At 35.5% G+C, this 14,456-nt stretch overlaps 1 protein-coding gene across 1 annotated transcript; it reads right to left on the bottom strand.

The window, feature by feature from the left end:
- Positions 1-2,247: 2,247 nt before the first annotated feature.
- Positions 2,248-6,155, bottom strand: LOC150100265 (ganglioside GM2 activator-like). Its single transcript, XM_090402834.1, has 4 exons — positions 5,923-6,155; positions 5,626-5,790; positions 5,298-5,462; positions 2,248-2,602 (listed from the first exon to the last, which is right to left on the bottom strand). Exons 1-4 carry the CDS (start codon positions 6,124-6,126, stop codon positions 2,447-2,449), a joined length of 690 nt encoding a protein of 229 aa, XP_090258960.1. The 5' UTR covers positions 6,127-6,155; the 3' UTR covers positions 2,248-2,446.
- Between the last annotated feature and the right edge of the window lie 8,301 nt (positions 6,156-14,456).

The raw sequence follows: 14,456 nt of genomic DNA, 5'->3' as shown, positions 1-14,456 counted from the left end.
TTCTGTCTCCCACAATATGCAAACAAACATCATTTTCCCAACGACTATTTTATTAAACAAACAATAAATATATATGTCCCAGTAAATAAGATGCACAACAACATATAGAGATGTTTTGATTGGAGGAGTGTCATTATTTGATACAACTATTTCATTTTGTGTAATTACTTCCGATGGTCATTAACTGTGGAATATGAAGTGTTCCCTGCATCATACGTACTTCTTTAGTCCTACGAACCCTTTTTGTTTAGATGTGAGTTCATTCGTGATTCATTTCTCTTTGACACTGTTGCGATACCTTTTGGTTTTTGCGTCATGCATTTTCTAATTATATAGGAATAGTTACGTAATAATAAATACTTTATTAGGTTACATTCATATTTTGTATACTTATTCGTTCCACTACTATTAATGATATAAATTGTTAATCGTTGTTTGATTACACAAAGTTCACTTAGAATTCCAAAAAGAATTCTATTATTAGTTGATTTTAATTATTCTTGAAATGCATTCTCTCTCTCTCTCTCTCTCTCTCTCTCTCTCCCCCTTTCTATATTTATATCTTTGTGCGTGTGTGTGGAGTCCTTAGGAATTCTGATGGAACTTCGAAGTGAATTCCTAAGGATTTCCTTTTCTCTGCTTTCAAACTTTTTCAAAATGATAGAATTCCTCACTTCGTTTATTTATGACCATGTGTATAAACGAACTTTGTGTTCTTTTATGACTGTTTGTCTAAACGTTGTACCTAGTTATAATAATTATGCTTGTTTGTACACTAATTTAGCTACTTTTCGTTTAGTCTAAATACGCATGCCGGTCACTGAATCAGAAACTTTTATTTCGTACCGTGTTGGATCTTCTTTAACCCGAATTATAGCATATATGCGGTTTGACACGCATTCCGCAAGGTGTTGGATTTCATCTACAACATACCAGGCTCTCAATCAAGCACGTATAAGGGACGATTGTTCCCTGATCTGTTTTACTAACATGCGCCATACATTCTCAATGGGGTTCAGATTCGGTCTTTGTGGTAGCTAGGGATAAATGGTGGATAGTCGTTGCTATGCTCGCTGAACCACTGCTGAACAATTCTTGCTCAACCGATAGTAGCATTTGTCGTCTACGAATCAATCGTCACCTGCTGGATAAGAAGCCAGCATTGCAGGATGGACTTGATCGACAACAATGTTCAGATATTTCTTTGAGGACACCAGACCTTACAGCTATATCAGGGGACCTCCCTTCAGTACCAACCGAACATGCTCCACACGATGACACCACCTCCAGAATCTTGAGTTGTGGTGGTGTATACAAGGCAAGCTGGGTTCATTGCTTCATGGGGCTCCTGCCAAACTCTCACCCTACCGTCGGTACAGAACAAGGTGTACCGTGACTCGTCGGACCACATGACCTTTTCCATCCTCCAGTGTCCAGTCACGGTATTCCTGACACCACTATAGACGAACTTTCCGGTTATTCGCCGAAATCAGTGGTTTCCGTATAGGCATGCTACTGCTAATATTCTTCATTTTCCTGGGCGTGGTTTGATGAGATGTGGGTGCGGAACAGGCTTCAACTGTACAAAAGAAGTTCTGTTTACTCGTACAAGTCTGCTCCGACCACTGTGATCTCGTTCCCGACAGATTGTCGAGGGTCCACAGCTACTCCTCTTAGACAAACAAAGTGGGTTATTTTCCCACTGGTTAAACACCCGAAATATATCGCCTTTTGAGAAATTCGTCAGTTTTGCTATTTTAAAATCGTGGCTTCACACTATTGACAATTACTGAGCAGCATTCTTAAAGAGTGGTCTAGAAATCACGGTGATGAACTGGACCCATTATTTTGTATATACGCTGCGTAAGAGATGTTTATGTACATCTGCATAAAAGGTTTCTAGTTCAACAGCCAGTATGTGTAGTAAGTTTTCATTTGTTATTGAAATCTGTGGCATCCAATTTTTCACAACATTGTGGGTTTCTTTACAATAACTGGTGAAAAGCTCATTTCCACAGGGCTACACAAACACTGTGTAATTGTATAGCCTTGTAGAACTGTAACGAATATCACTGAATTAGGCTTAAAATCAGGGTTTGTTCTGGGAAGCTCGGGTTTTCAAATATATTATTTGTGTAAACTTTGTGTGCTCTTTAGTAAGAAAATGCATACAGTTAGCAGATGAATGAATAAATAATTCATTTGTATTCCAATTTTACTTAGTTTATTATTAAAGAAACTTCTACATGAATCAAGAACTGGCGTTTTTATTTTATTTTTGAAGACGTGTCCAAATGCCTTCACTAAGATATTTTTGACACATCTTAAACAAAGTTTATTTATATATATATTTATTTATTGCTTTAATGAAACATACATGTTCAGAATTACAGAAACAGTTTTTTTTTTGTTTGCTTTTTCCCCCTGGATGCTTTACAATAAGGATTTATCTAGGATTTACTGATGCATATACCTCTAGACAGAAAAGTCGACTTCCACGCTGGGTACCTACAGCCTTGACGTAATAATCTCCACGTGCAAGCCATTGCGGAACTTGTATTCTTGGAATATCGATATTGGCATTTTGCAAAGTATACTTTCCCTGGATTTTTTTTTAAAAAAAGAATAAATTAGATATTAACAATTAATATTATATATATATATATATATATATATATATATATATATAAACAGTTCATGAAGTGTGATTAGCATTACCACCCTTAGACCCAGGTCTATCATACTGTTACGGTGATGCACGGAACTCTTGTCCTGACTTCCACCTTCAGAGTACCCGCATATCATAAATACACAAAAAATAAAATTTACTAAATAAGATATTAAAAGAAAATATTTAGAATCAATCAAAAATAATGTTCACGTGGTTCGCGAAGGCCGAGTGGCTTTTGGTTTCTGCACTGCCTTATAAGAGCCAATGGTCGTCTCTGTCACCTGAAAGTAAGGCGCTTAGCGCGACCCATAAACTTAAATAATTACACTCTTGTCTAACACCATTTAGACTCCGGAGGAAACGCTTTTCCAAATTTCTTGCCCTTGGTCCTAGAAACAAAAGAAGTAATTCACAACATACTGCCGGGAAATACCAAACATTGTTGACCAGTGGAGCACAATTGAAACCATCAAGCACTCGAAGAAGCTTCTAATCCAAAGGAAGATGATAGAAATACGAGTTGCTTAAAAGACATTGACAAACAGTTGAACAAGACTCAGAAGACTATTTCATATCAACAGAAATGGCTTAAAAAAGAAGAAAAGACAAAGAAGGTTCCAAGCAAAGATGAATTTCACGTCTCAAATATGTGATTTGCAGTCATCTTCAACTTCAAGAAATTGAACAACATACTGTTGTTATCGGTTTGCTTTATAATAACCAGTATTGAAGAATTTGAAAGGAGAATAACTTAAGAAATACTTTATGGATCTAGATCATAGGTTCCCAAAGTGGGCGGTACCACCCCCCAGCGGGCGCTAAAGCCTTCGGGGGGGCTATAGTGGGATCAGAAGCATTTGGAAATGTTCAGGCGGTCTAGGGGTCGGTGGCTCTTTATAGAAGAAATTAATAATATATATTTAAAAAGATAATCATTTAAAATTTAAATATTGAATTTTAATTCATCTTATGCCCGTCTTACACGATCCATTTTTTTAATCAATTTTCTATTTCAATTATTCCTTTAATCATTTCAATTATTCATTTAATCATTTGAAAATTTACCATGTCAGATAGAAATAGATGTCAATTTTCTATGTGAATGAGAAAATTGAACGTGTCATACAGGATATTTTAACTTCTATTTTTTATATACTTAAAAAATGTATTCATTTTTTGCTATTGTAAAAATTGATCGTGCCATACAGGCTTTAGTCTATCCATGCAGCAGACGAGTCTTAACTAGTAGTATGTCGGTCAACTATTACGTAGGTAATTCACTCAATTCATCATGTTTTGACAGGAATGTGGGTGCTTGCAGTGACTTGTTCAAAGCACGAGTACGATGGTATCGCAAACAAGTCAAGGCATGCAAGTCGATTCGGGCTAGATTTCAAATCTATAAATACCAGTGGTTTAGGAATAAGTTTCATTATTTTTTGTGTGCTTTGCCAACAATCATCAGTCGAAAGTGTGATAGATAAGTGGGGAGTCATACAAAGTGTAAATTAAATCTTTTATTTTGTGAATATTTTTGCAAATTGTATTACTTCGTTATGTCTGAGAAGAAATGTCGACAGTACAGTATTGAGTATTTGAAATATGGTTTTATTCAAACTGTTATAATGGGAGGGCGTTACAAAATTTATGTCTTGCAAAGTGGGCGGTGGCCCGAAAAAGTTTGCCAACCTATGATCTAGATATTACTAGAAAAGGATAGAAAAAGAAAAGGTGAAAAACGCGATATAAATTATAGCGATATACTGTGAAATTGAAATATTATAATACTTTCTGTGATAATGATAATTTATTATATTTTATTTATTTAATGGTTTGTTACATTAATGTTTGTTAGCTTTATTTATACCTTTTAAATATTTAAACATATGGCATGTGGGCCTCTGTTTGTGCTCTTTCCATAAGCCCTGCAACTGTTACAGGAAATTCTCGTGAACAACATCTTTTCAAGTTATTTTACAAGAATAAATTATTGTTGTCAATAGTCGTTTCATTATTTTCAGGATAGATGGCAGCACAAAATACTCTTGTGTGTCGCCATCTATCTTACAAATACACGAGGCCACACATAATAAGTATGAAATTCACTTCGTTTCTTTGAAAAATAACAAATTACTTGACTTGTTAAGTAACCAACAATTTATTATTATGATTGCCATTTTTGATATTCTAATTATAAACAGCGAAAAAAATTACAAATTTAACCTAAAACATTAAACTAAACATATAAATTCCCCTATAATATTTGCAACTTTTTCTTATTGTGTTGGATATTGGAGTCTGATTTTATTTACCACCTGAATATTATTCTGGGATCAAATAATAATAATAACAATAATCTTTACAACTTTTATGAATTTATAGATATGTTTCTGTGTGACGCACAGTTTATAAAATTGACTATTATCCACTTTATAAAGTCAGCTTGCTTCAAATTTGAATGTCTTGGATTTTATTGAAGAAAAAATTGATTTGATCCCAAACGAAAAGCAATTAAAATTAGACCTACACTTTAAAAAGTGTTAAATCTTCTATTTTGTTAAATTATTAAATTTCCGGATATTTTCTGTAAAGAACAACGTCTAGGTATCAATCTTAAGTTATTTACCTTTGGTACCGGACAATTACAAGGGAGTCCTTGTTGTCTGATTTCAGATGGACAAGGCGATGGTATCATAGAACATAGGCTGTTGTAATTACACGAACCCACACCACTCCTACAAGGTATGTTGATCCAGATGAACCACACTTTCTTTTGCATTTTCAAACTTAGCTTGAAAACAAAATAAAAAAGAAAATGAATACTTTTAGAACTGAAACCGTCAGCTAATATTCAGCTAATTTTAGGTGATATTATACGAATAATAAGATAGAAACTTTATAAAACAATGATTATCTAATTTTTATTTAATTCATAACTTGAACCATCTACTCACCTGCACGTCTGAAGTAATGTTGACAGAAGTTGAAATGTTAAAACTAAGTTTAATATTTCCAGGCATGGGAATTGGATCTGGGCTTATTGACAGGGAGTTAATCTGAACAGGATCCGAGGATGAACCACAGTTATGTTTACTGAATGAATAGACGATCTTTTCATTCTAAACATGAACAATTACATAAATTGAGAATTTAATCAATTGAGGTGGGGGAGAGAAGCGCCAAATACCAAAGTAGTAATTACAGAAGAAATATTTTTTCAAAAAATAGAAAATAGATTGTACGTAGCTTACATTAATATCCTTTGAAGTTCCCCATTGAATCCATTCCCTGTCGAAAATTTGAGGTTTCGATAACAAGTCCATCACCTGTTCCTCCATTAGATTTTGGTAAAGGTTGGCTTCGGCGAAGTGAGTGAAATTGAGATCGATGCATGATCCACCTGTTAGGCTCAGAATAGCGGACAGAAGAAGGATGAAATATTTGCGAATGGACATGGTGATCACCGAGGGAAGAGGTAGAAATGTGAGTAAAAACCAATAGGTACTCACACGATATATAATAGCGTATTATCTCGAGAGGTTTGAACTGATTGGCTGAAAAAAAAATTACAAAGACAATACAGGATTATCAAAATGAACCTTGTAACATCCCCAGACCGATAACATCAGTGTTATCGGTGCCGTAATTGTGTATCTTTATCTGAGTCAATGCTGAATGTGACATCAGTAACCTTTAATTTTAACTCTTTATCGGTGTTCGCTGTATCTTTACCTAAAGGTTTAAACTTCCTCTTTTAGATCGCTACTAGCTAATGATTCCGTTATATTAAACTTAAAGAGAAAAACATGTTTATCCAATATATAATATACTGTATATAAATATAATAATACGAATATAAATAAAAAATACACCTTCCCATTAGAAAAATGTGGAGATATTTCTAATAAAGTCATCACTCATTGTGTATATATAGTGCATGTAAAAATGCACTGCTGTGCAACATTCGACGGAACCTAATCCCTTGAGTTTTAGGTCTTTTATATAGGCCCATTCCCATGTTACTTCTTGATGTTTTTCCTTTGTAGAATCAGGCCTAACTTGTGTATTTTGTACAAAATCTTCCATATGTTCTTTTATGTCAATTTTACCTGCACGTCCAGTTTGTCCAATGTAACACGTGCTCTGAATATTTCACAAACCCTTGGCTGCTTGTACTGAGGCGAATGCGGTTGTCTGGGTGTGACCTACACATCGTGAGGATTTTTTCATCCTGGCGAAGGAAACTTTGGGAGAGATACTGTTTGATTATTCTAATTTTTCAATGATGTTTTGGTTGGAAAGGGTTCTAAATCAATATATACAGAAAATGATATATTTCATTTTATTCAGTGCCTTTTGTAAACAAAAGATTAGTCATTAAATTCTTCAAGAAGTCGAAATTATGCAATGTTTGCTTCGATCCTAGTCAGACATGAGAAAGATCATTAAGGTAGCGTACCCATGTCTCGAGCTTCGTGTGGATTTTTCAATCGCCTTATTTCCAAATGATTTCTTTCTTTCAAACTGAAAGAAGGTGTTTGGTGGGGGAGCGTGTCAAAAGATGGAAGTCGCAGAAGCAATAGTTTTATTATTATTATTATTATTATTATTATTATTATTATTATTATTATTATTATTATTATTATTATTATTATTATTATTATTATTATTATTATTATGGGCAGCTCCGAGGAGTCCTTAGACTCATCGAGGGAGGCCCTAAACATCATGTCCATCAAAACTATTCGACATTCTCACAGTATCTATCATACTTCTCCTTGAACTCATTCGCAGTCATGGCACCCACTACAGATTCTGGCAGCTCATTCCACTCATTCACCACTCTCCAAGTAAAAACCTAGTTCTAACACCCTGCTAACCACACTCTTGCCCAGCTTCCATTCATGGCCCCTAGTCTTCCCACCACCAATCCTATTCTCAAAAATATCTTCTGAATTAATCCTATAGAAACCCTTCAGTAATTTGAATGTCTCAATCATATCACCCCTTTTCCGCCTATCAACCAATTTCTGCAATCCACAAATCTTCAACCTGTTCTCATAAGGTTCATTCCATAGTCCTGTTATCATCTTGGTCACTTGCCTCTGGATCCTCTCCACCTCATCTCCATCGAGAAGAAACCTAGGTGACCAGATCTAGGCACAGTAGTCGAGATGAGGTCTTATCAAGGCTCGGTACAGAGGAACAATAACCTGCTTGTCTCTGCTTGTCAAAGTATTCTTCAGTAACCAAGTGATTTGATGAGCTGATTTAGCCCCTTTTGCAATGTGTCCCCTAAACTTCAACTCACTATCCACCAACACACCCAAATCCCTGGCCTCGTCAATCTCCTGGAGTACAGTTCCACTAATGTGGTATACTGCTGTTAATATTTTCACCCCAAAATGCATAACCTTACACTTTGCCACATTAAATTGACATCCATTCTCCTTAGCCCAGAACTCCAATCTATCCAAATCATCCTGTTATTCTAGTAGCAACTTCGTTTCTTCTCTAAATACAATGCAAGACCTTATTCTAAACCGTGGTCAGCATACATAAAAGACCCAAATTACAGTGAACCGGTTATGTCTGATATTACACAGCACAGCATTCAACAAAGCTTTAAGTATGCATTATTAAATTATTTTTATTTAGTATTTTAGTACTATTAATTTAGTACTAAGCTCTCATGGTATTTTGGAATCATTAAATAGATTGATTATAATCAAACATATGGAATTGCGTATTAAATCCTATTCAACTGAGAAAAAAAGGTATAAATTTAATGATTGAAAAACAAAAATAAACCACCAAGAAAGTTTACCCATTGAAAAATTCGTTGTAAACAAATCTTCACTTATAAATTTACAAGTTTAATGGAGTATTTTATCTCAAGGATTCAACTTTGCTACAGCTAGAAAAGACATATTCAAAGTAGACAATCATGGCAAATATAAAAAAATTGCCAAGAGCTCAGCTGACATAATACGCATATGAACGGTAGCGATTTTGAATGAATCCCAAACTACCAGAAAGAGATATCTCTAAATCTTAGGTGGAAGCTCTGAACGGCATTTATAACAATTATGTTATTTTAGTTTTCTGAAAACTGAAAAGGAAAGACAACCATGATTCTATGATTATAGAAACAAACTGGGAATCCTACTAACAATAACAATACCTACAGATGTTAATTAAAATTATAATAAAACAAACGACTCGATCAATAGTTTTGCAACTGTCAAAAAGAAGTTAAATATCAATAACATGGAAAGATTCGGTTGTCTCATAAATCCATGAAAAACTTAAATCCATAAACGCTACTTCCATTAACATCAAATGTCGATGAGTGACATTCGCCAACATGTACCCTTGCTAAATATTTAGATATATGCTCACCCCCCTCGTGTTGGTTAAAAGCCTTCCTACATCAATAACACAAAAAAGATTTTATGATAAAGGAACCATTTTGGATTTTACAGATATAAATCCAAATTTACTCTTCACAAGTCTTTTGAATAACGTGCCAAAGAAGAAATATTACTATGATAATGAGCAATTCTCTCCACACACTTTCCGTCTTTTCATGCACTGTCCTCAAACACATTCTTTAATTTCGGTCGTACTTACTATGAACCAAATGAATGTCTAGTTATGGTCCCATCACTTTCGACTCTTATGGCTAACATATGCATGGAATCCTATGGAAAGATGACCATTGAAAATGATCACAGTAAACCAAAAAATATAGCTATGTTGTATCGATGATCTTTTATTTTTTCATCTAGCTGGGGTCCAAAGAAACAATAGTTTGATCAATTTCCTGAATAGCCTGTTTTAATTGAAAAAAGTTGATTATTTCCTTTCGTGGATGGACTTCTGTCCATCACCAAACACAATAGGTTAGCTTTTTAGCAAGTGGGAGAAAAAATCGTTAAGATTTTTACATTGTTCTTCTCGCCGATCAAGAGGAAGACCCAGGAGAAGATGGGCAGAACACTTTTTAAACCCTTGAAAACGATACAGGCAAACAATTGCTTAATACGGAAAGCCAAGAAGAAGAAGAAGTGCTTGCCATCATCCTGCCCAGAAATAATGAGTCATATAGCGCCCTGTGTCCCTATTTCCTATTATCCTAAGCCAAATATGGTACGGCATTCATAAAAAACCGAAAGTTCACCGAACTAGGCTACGAGAGATGTTACATAGCACACTAAACAAGGCACTCTATAAGCACTACCCCGATTAACAACGATTCTATTAGCGTCAGTTTTTGTAGAAGAAATCATTCTGCTATTATTATATGTTTTCAATTTGAAAAGTAGATTTAGTTGTGAAGTGCGCAAAAGTGCATAGAAACTTTAGTGAATAAATCCTCATTACTTTGATAGTTATATTGTGGCTATATCGGAATCATTACAATGGATGACAGAAACCTGATCTTAATCCATTGTCTCTGATTACTTCTAAGATGTATCAAAAATTTTATTTGTCAGAATGACACAAATCTGGATTAACCTACCACCAAAGACCTACAACCAACGAAGGTGATTCTGAATAGAAATACCGTACTTGAAGCAAAGATTATTTGTCAGAAATTTCAAGGAAGCTCCAGAAATGCTATGTTGTATCTAGTCTAGTCATCATTCATCAAGAATATCACGCATTCGTTGTTCCATTTTCCAACCTTCAATTTCGTTCTGAATTTGAATATAGTCAAGGTATGTTTTCATTTAAATCCCATCTAAGAAACTCTTTTGCGGTTAGCCTAGTGACTTTGCGCTTCGCAACCATATGACTGGGGAAGGAGTGTTCTGGGTTCGATTCCCGTCGCCGGCGTGAGGAGCTTAAGGATCTTCCTCAGCCATAGCCAAGTTAGCCGGTCTTGAGCGTGGACAGCAGGGTTTTTTCCCCCAGTTTATGTGGGGTTTTTCATCCCGCATGCAGGCAAACCGGCGCCGTGAACACACGCATCTACAGCCATAAATACTTAACCGCCCCATTAGGGGGGATCAACTCGCCCCAATAGGGAAGGGGGAGAAAAGGGAGGAAATTTCATATGAATAAATATAAATTTCGAAGAAAAAGTACAAAATGGTGTACGAAACTAGTATAGAGTTGTAGGACAATAAAGTTTCCATCTTAGAATGTGTTGGTATGGATTTTATACAGGAAGTTAAGTTCTTTATTTTTTTTCTTTTCGGGATTTAAAAATGTTGGATGGCTTTTACCAACAAAGATTACAGATCGGCCAATTTGTGTAAGTTTAAGAACACAACTTGAATGGTTATTATGTCTGAAAAATATTTCAATCATCTGATTTAACGATGTTATAAATTTAGATAATTGTGTTTGTGTTGCATGTAAAACTAATGATAATAATCATTGAAAATTTTAAATAAACAGTTAGTTCCTCCTGCTTCTTTTGGGGAATAAAATGACGTCAACGGATTATTTATTTTTATTTAGATAAATTCATTCATTCATTTCGTATGCTGATTCAACGACCGTGAGCCCCTTTTACGGGAGGTACGGCACCCCCTCAATCCCCCCCACCCTTTTTTTTTATCCGAGCTCGGGACCGGCATAGCTGACAATTCAGACCTATGGCTGGAGGAATTAAGTATTCCTGATTGTATCCGTGTTTGTGGGATGAAAAACCCAGATGAACTGAGGGAAAAACCCTGCTGTGAATTTCATGTTATGGGTATACGCTTGGTCAAATTCGTACATATTTTAACTTCCTGTTTATCAACATTGAGATAGTCGGAATCGGACAGATCAAATCGACTTTGAACATATTTAGTATTGTTTACAGCTTTCTCGTGTGATGTTTCCCTTGCATGATAAGCCAAGTGGCTTGTCACCGCCAAGTCATTGGACTCAATATTTGGTTAAACACACCTAAATTGATTATCTTTTTTTTTGTCTCACTGTCAGTTGTATGTATTCTCTTGCTGGTTTCTTTGTTTTGCAGGATGAAAAAAAAACAGAGAATATCTTAAATTATACAAAGCTAAATGAAGTGTAAAGTTCAACTTAAGGGCACTGTCTTTAGGGTCTGAGCAATGCTCTTACATCTACTGGTCAGGATGTTTGGATAATTCGCGAGGTTCATGATGTTATCACACTTGATGGAATTAAGTTTACTGGTGGAAAGTTAATAATAATAAGCGATCCACGCCTTTCCCGTTTTGAAACTGGATTTATTATTTCCGTGGCAGTTATTTATCACTTTTATGGCATTTTATTTTTAATAATTTTTAGCACTTCTTGGTACTAAAAAGTTTTCTTCAAATTTAAAAAATGCCCTTTATCTTCACTATGTATTGAAACCGTTAATTTTTATTATATTATTTATATATTTATTCATTCGTTTTAGTTCTACCAGTGCTCTTTTTACTTGTTCTTTGCAAAATAAATAATCCTATAAGTCCAGTCAGGTTCTTCCTGTACCTAAATTATTTCTAGAGTCTGGCAGGACAAATGTTTACTCCGTTTTGGTATCCTTACGCTAAAAATAAAAATAAATTAAATTGAAAACACTTACTCTTTACTTAAAAATTTTAATCTGCTTTTATGTAAAAGCAGATTAAAGGAATAAATTCTTCAGTTGACTTAATGCAATTCTCATTGTATTGGGAAAACGTTTTGAAATGATAAGTAGACTTCAATGCAGTTTCCTTCGTAGTTCAATCAGTTTGGACGATGCCCGTTGAATGGAAAGACTGGGTTTAATCTGGTCTAAGACGCAAATAACCGCAATGAGGACTTTTCATTTGAAGGTGAGTTATCAGGTCTCATCATATGGGGACGAAGGGGTTTTCATCCGTGAAAGAAGAAAACCGGCTAGAAGAATACACACCGTATACAGAAATAGAGTATTGCGGAAATAAAGATGACAAACCCTATTCCACTGAATCTGGTTATGAAAGCCTGCCTGGTATCGTGTGGGTCTATGCGTAAAACACGAAGGAATGAAGGAAGGCTTCATTCGTGTGATTCGCTATGCTACGTTCATACCGATTAAAAAAAAAAAAACTACACACACACACACATACACACAAATGGTGCAGTCAAAATATTATGGTCATCCCATTATTTCACAATTGGCCAGTTCCGCACTACCACTATGGCACACGAAATACGGTGAAAGCTAGTATACATGACACTGGAGGTGTGACCTACCTTTCCTTTGATTCTAGATAATCATTGACAATGGGACATGATCTTACGGACTTCAAAAAAGACATGATTGTCAGTATACAGGCACTTACGTATTGCAAGCTGTTCTCATAGCTGTAATTAAGGCATTCCCAGAGTAGATGGATCCTGGAGAGAACAGCAGTCGCTTAGTCAGTGATGGGCGCCATGCTTCATCGATTATCGTGGAGAATGCAGTTTGGGAACTATTTTGCAAGCCATAAAGGGAAACCATGCAAACTGACCATGAAATTTAAAAGTACGAATTATGGTATTTCTGCAATCGCAGTCCAAAGTGTTCTCTCCTCTATCAGCTTGCGAAGTGAGCGTCCACTCAAGATACTAATGAACCTAATCATGACTATGTGTACAGTTTGCATTAGAAAGACGAAAAACATCGCTGTACCACCGAAACCATTGCAGGCAGAAAAAATTCCCTTTACAGCTGAGATTTCGTACCTAGTTATTCTTTCGGATGATTAGGCCAAAATATGGGAAGTGGAATTACCCCGATGTCATGGTCCAGTAGAAACAGGCAATAAGCGATAGCATAGTATAGGGTGGCTTTCCTGTTAATATCTTGCAGATCTAATACAGATCGTACTATGACTGCTACAAAGCACGTATTCATTGTAGTTGGTCAGGTAGATAAGGTGTTGTGCCATATTGCTGGCGTCTTTCTAGAGTGGTTAGCCGAACACAAAACATCGAGGTTTTTACAATGTGGGCCAAATTTGAATCAGCTGGAATATCAGTGGGATTCGTTGGAGAGACAGAGAGAAAGAGATCTGCGTTTGAATCCACTCCAAGCATTCACCGATCAACGGGAAACAATCCTGTAAATACCTTCTAATAGCTTCTGATTGGCTATGATCTGGACTCTCTCAACGGAAGTTAGTTAGTTAGGGGCTCAAGATGGACCAGCTTATGATCCTGGATATTAAGGTTTTCTTGACGCCAATGAGACAAGCGGACCATACAACAATCACAATAACCTCTGAGTTTAAAAATCAACCAACATATGGCTGGGTAAAATGAATATTCGGACAAACCATCAACTGTTCAATATTATTTATTTATTTATTGTTATATTCTTCTCGTTTGACTTACAGTGAATACGCTAAAATATTTAATTGATATTCAATGTCTCGAGGCTGTTAGAAAGGAGATAATAGTGGATTTACGGAAAACCCTTCAAAAAGCGAGCTATTCAAAATGGCTTCCAGTATGACCCGAGACATCAAAACGAATGCGCATGCGTAAGATGGAAAACATTAATAAATTTTGTTGCATTGATCAGCACAATTAGAATATATCTTTCTAACCTTTCTGTCAACATCTTGAAGATCTTGAAATAGGCCTTTTTAGAGTTTTCTAATGTCCAAATAAGAGAAAATATTTAAATTTATTTTGTCTGATTTTATCTAGGTATGGAGGGAGTTTGCATACACCTGTGTTCCAACAAAGATCTATCATTATTTCTTTCGATGTTCAAAGATTAATGTTTGCTAAATTCTAGTTGTTTGCAGCTGAGTAGAGAATCAGTTAGGAATTTGGGTGTTTCGCTTAGAGGTAAGAA

This window comes from Typopeltis vanoorti, chromosome 13, assembly GCF_054136105.1.
Source record: "Typopeltis vanoorti isolate ZY-2024b chromosome 13, IOZ_Tvanoo_1.0, whole genome shotgun sequence".
Lineage (NCBI taxonomy): Eukaryota > Metazoa > Arthropoda > Arachnida > Uropygi > Thelyphonidae > Typopeltis > Typopeltis vanoorti.
This window is presented reverse-complemented; position numbering and strand designations above follow the sequence as displayed.

Bases quoted from the DNA above. Each gene is read 5' to 3' on its own strand.
- LOC150100265 (XM_090402834.1), bottom strand. From the start codon at position 6,126: ATGTCCATTCGCAAATATTTCATCCTTCTTCTGTCCGCTATTCTGAGC. The intron at 5,463-5,625 runs GTGAGTAGATGG...TTTGTTTTCAAG, and splicing joins ACATTACTTCAGACGTGCAG to CTAAGTTTGAAAATGCAAAA. The intron at 2,603-5,297 runs GTAAATAACTTA...AAAAAAATCCAG, and splicing joins GTAATTGTCCGGTACCAAAG to GGAAAGTATACTTTGCAAAA.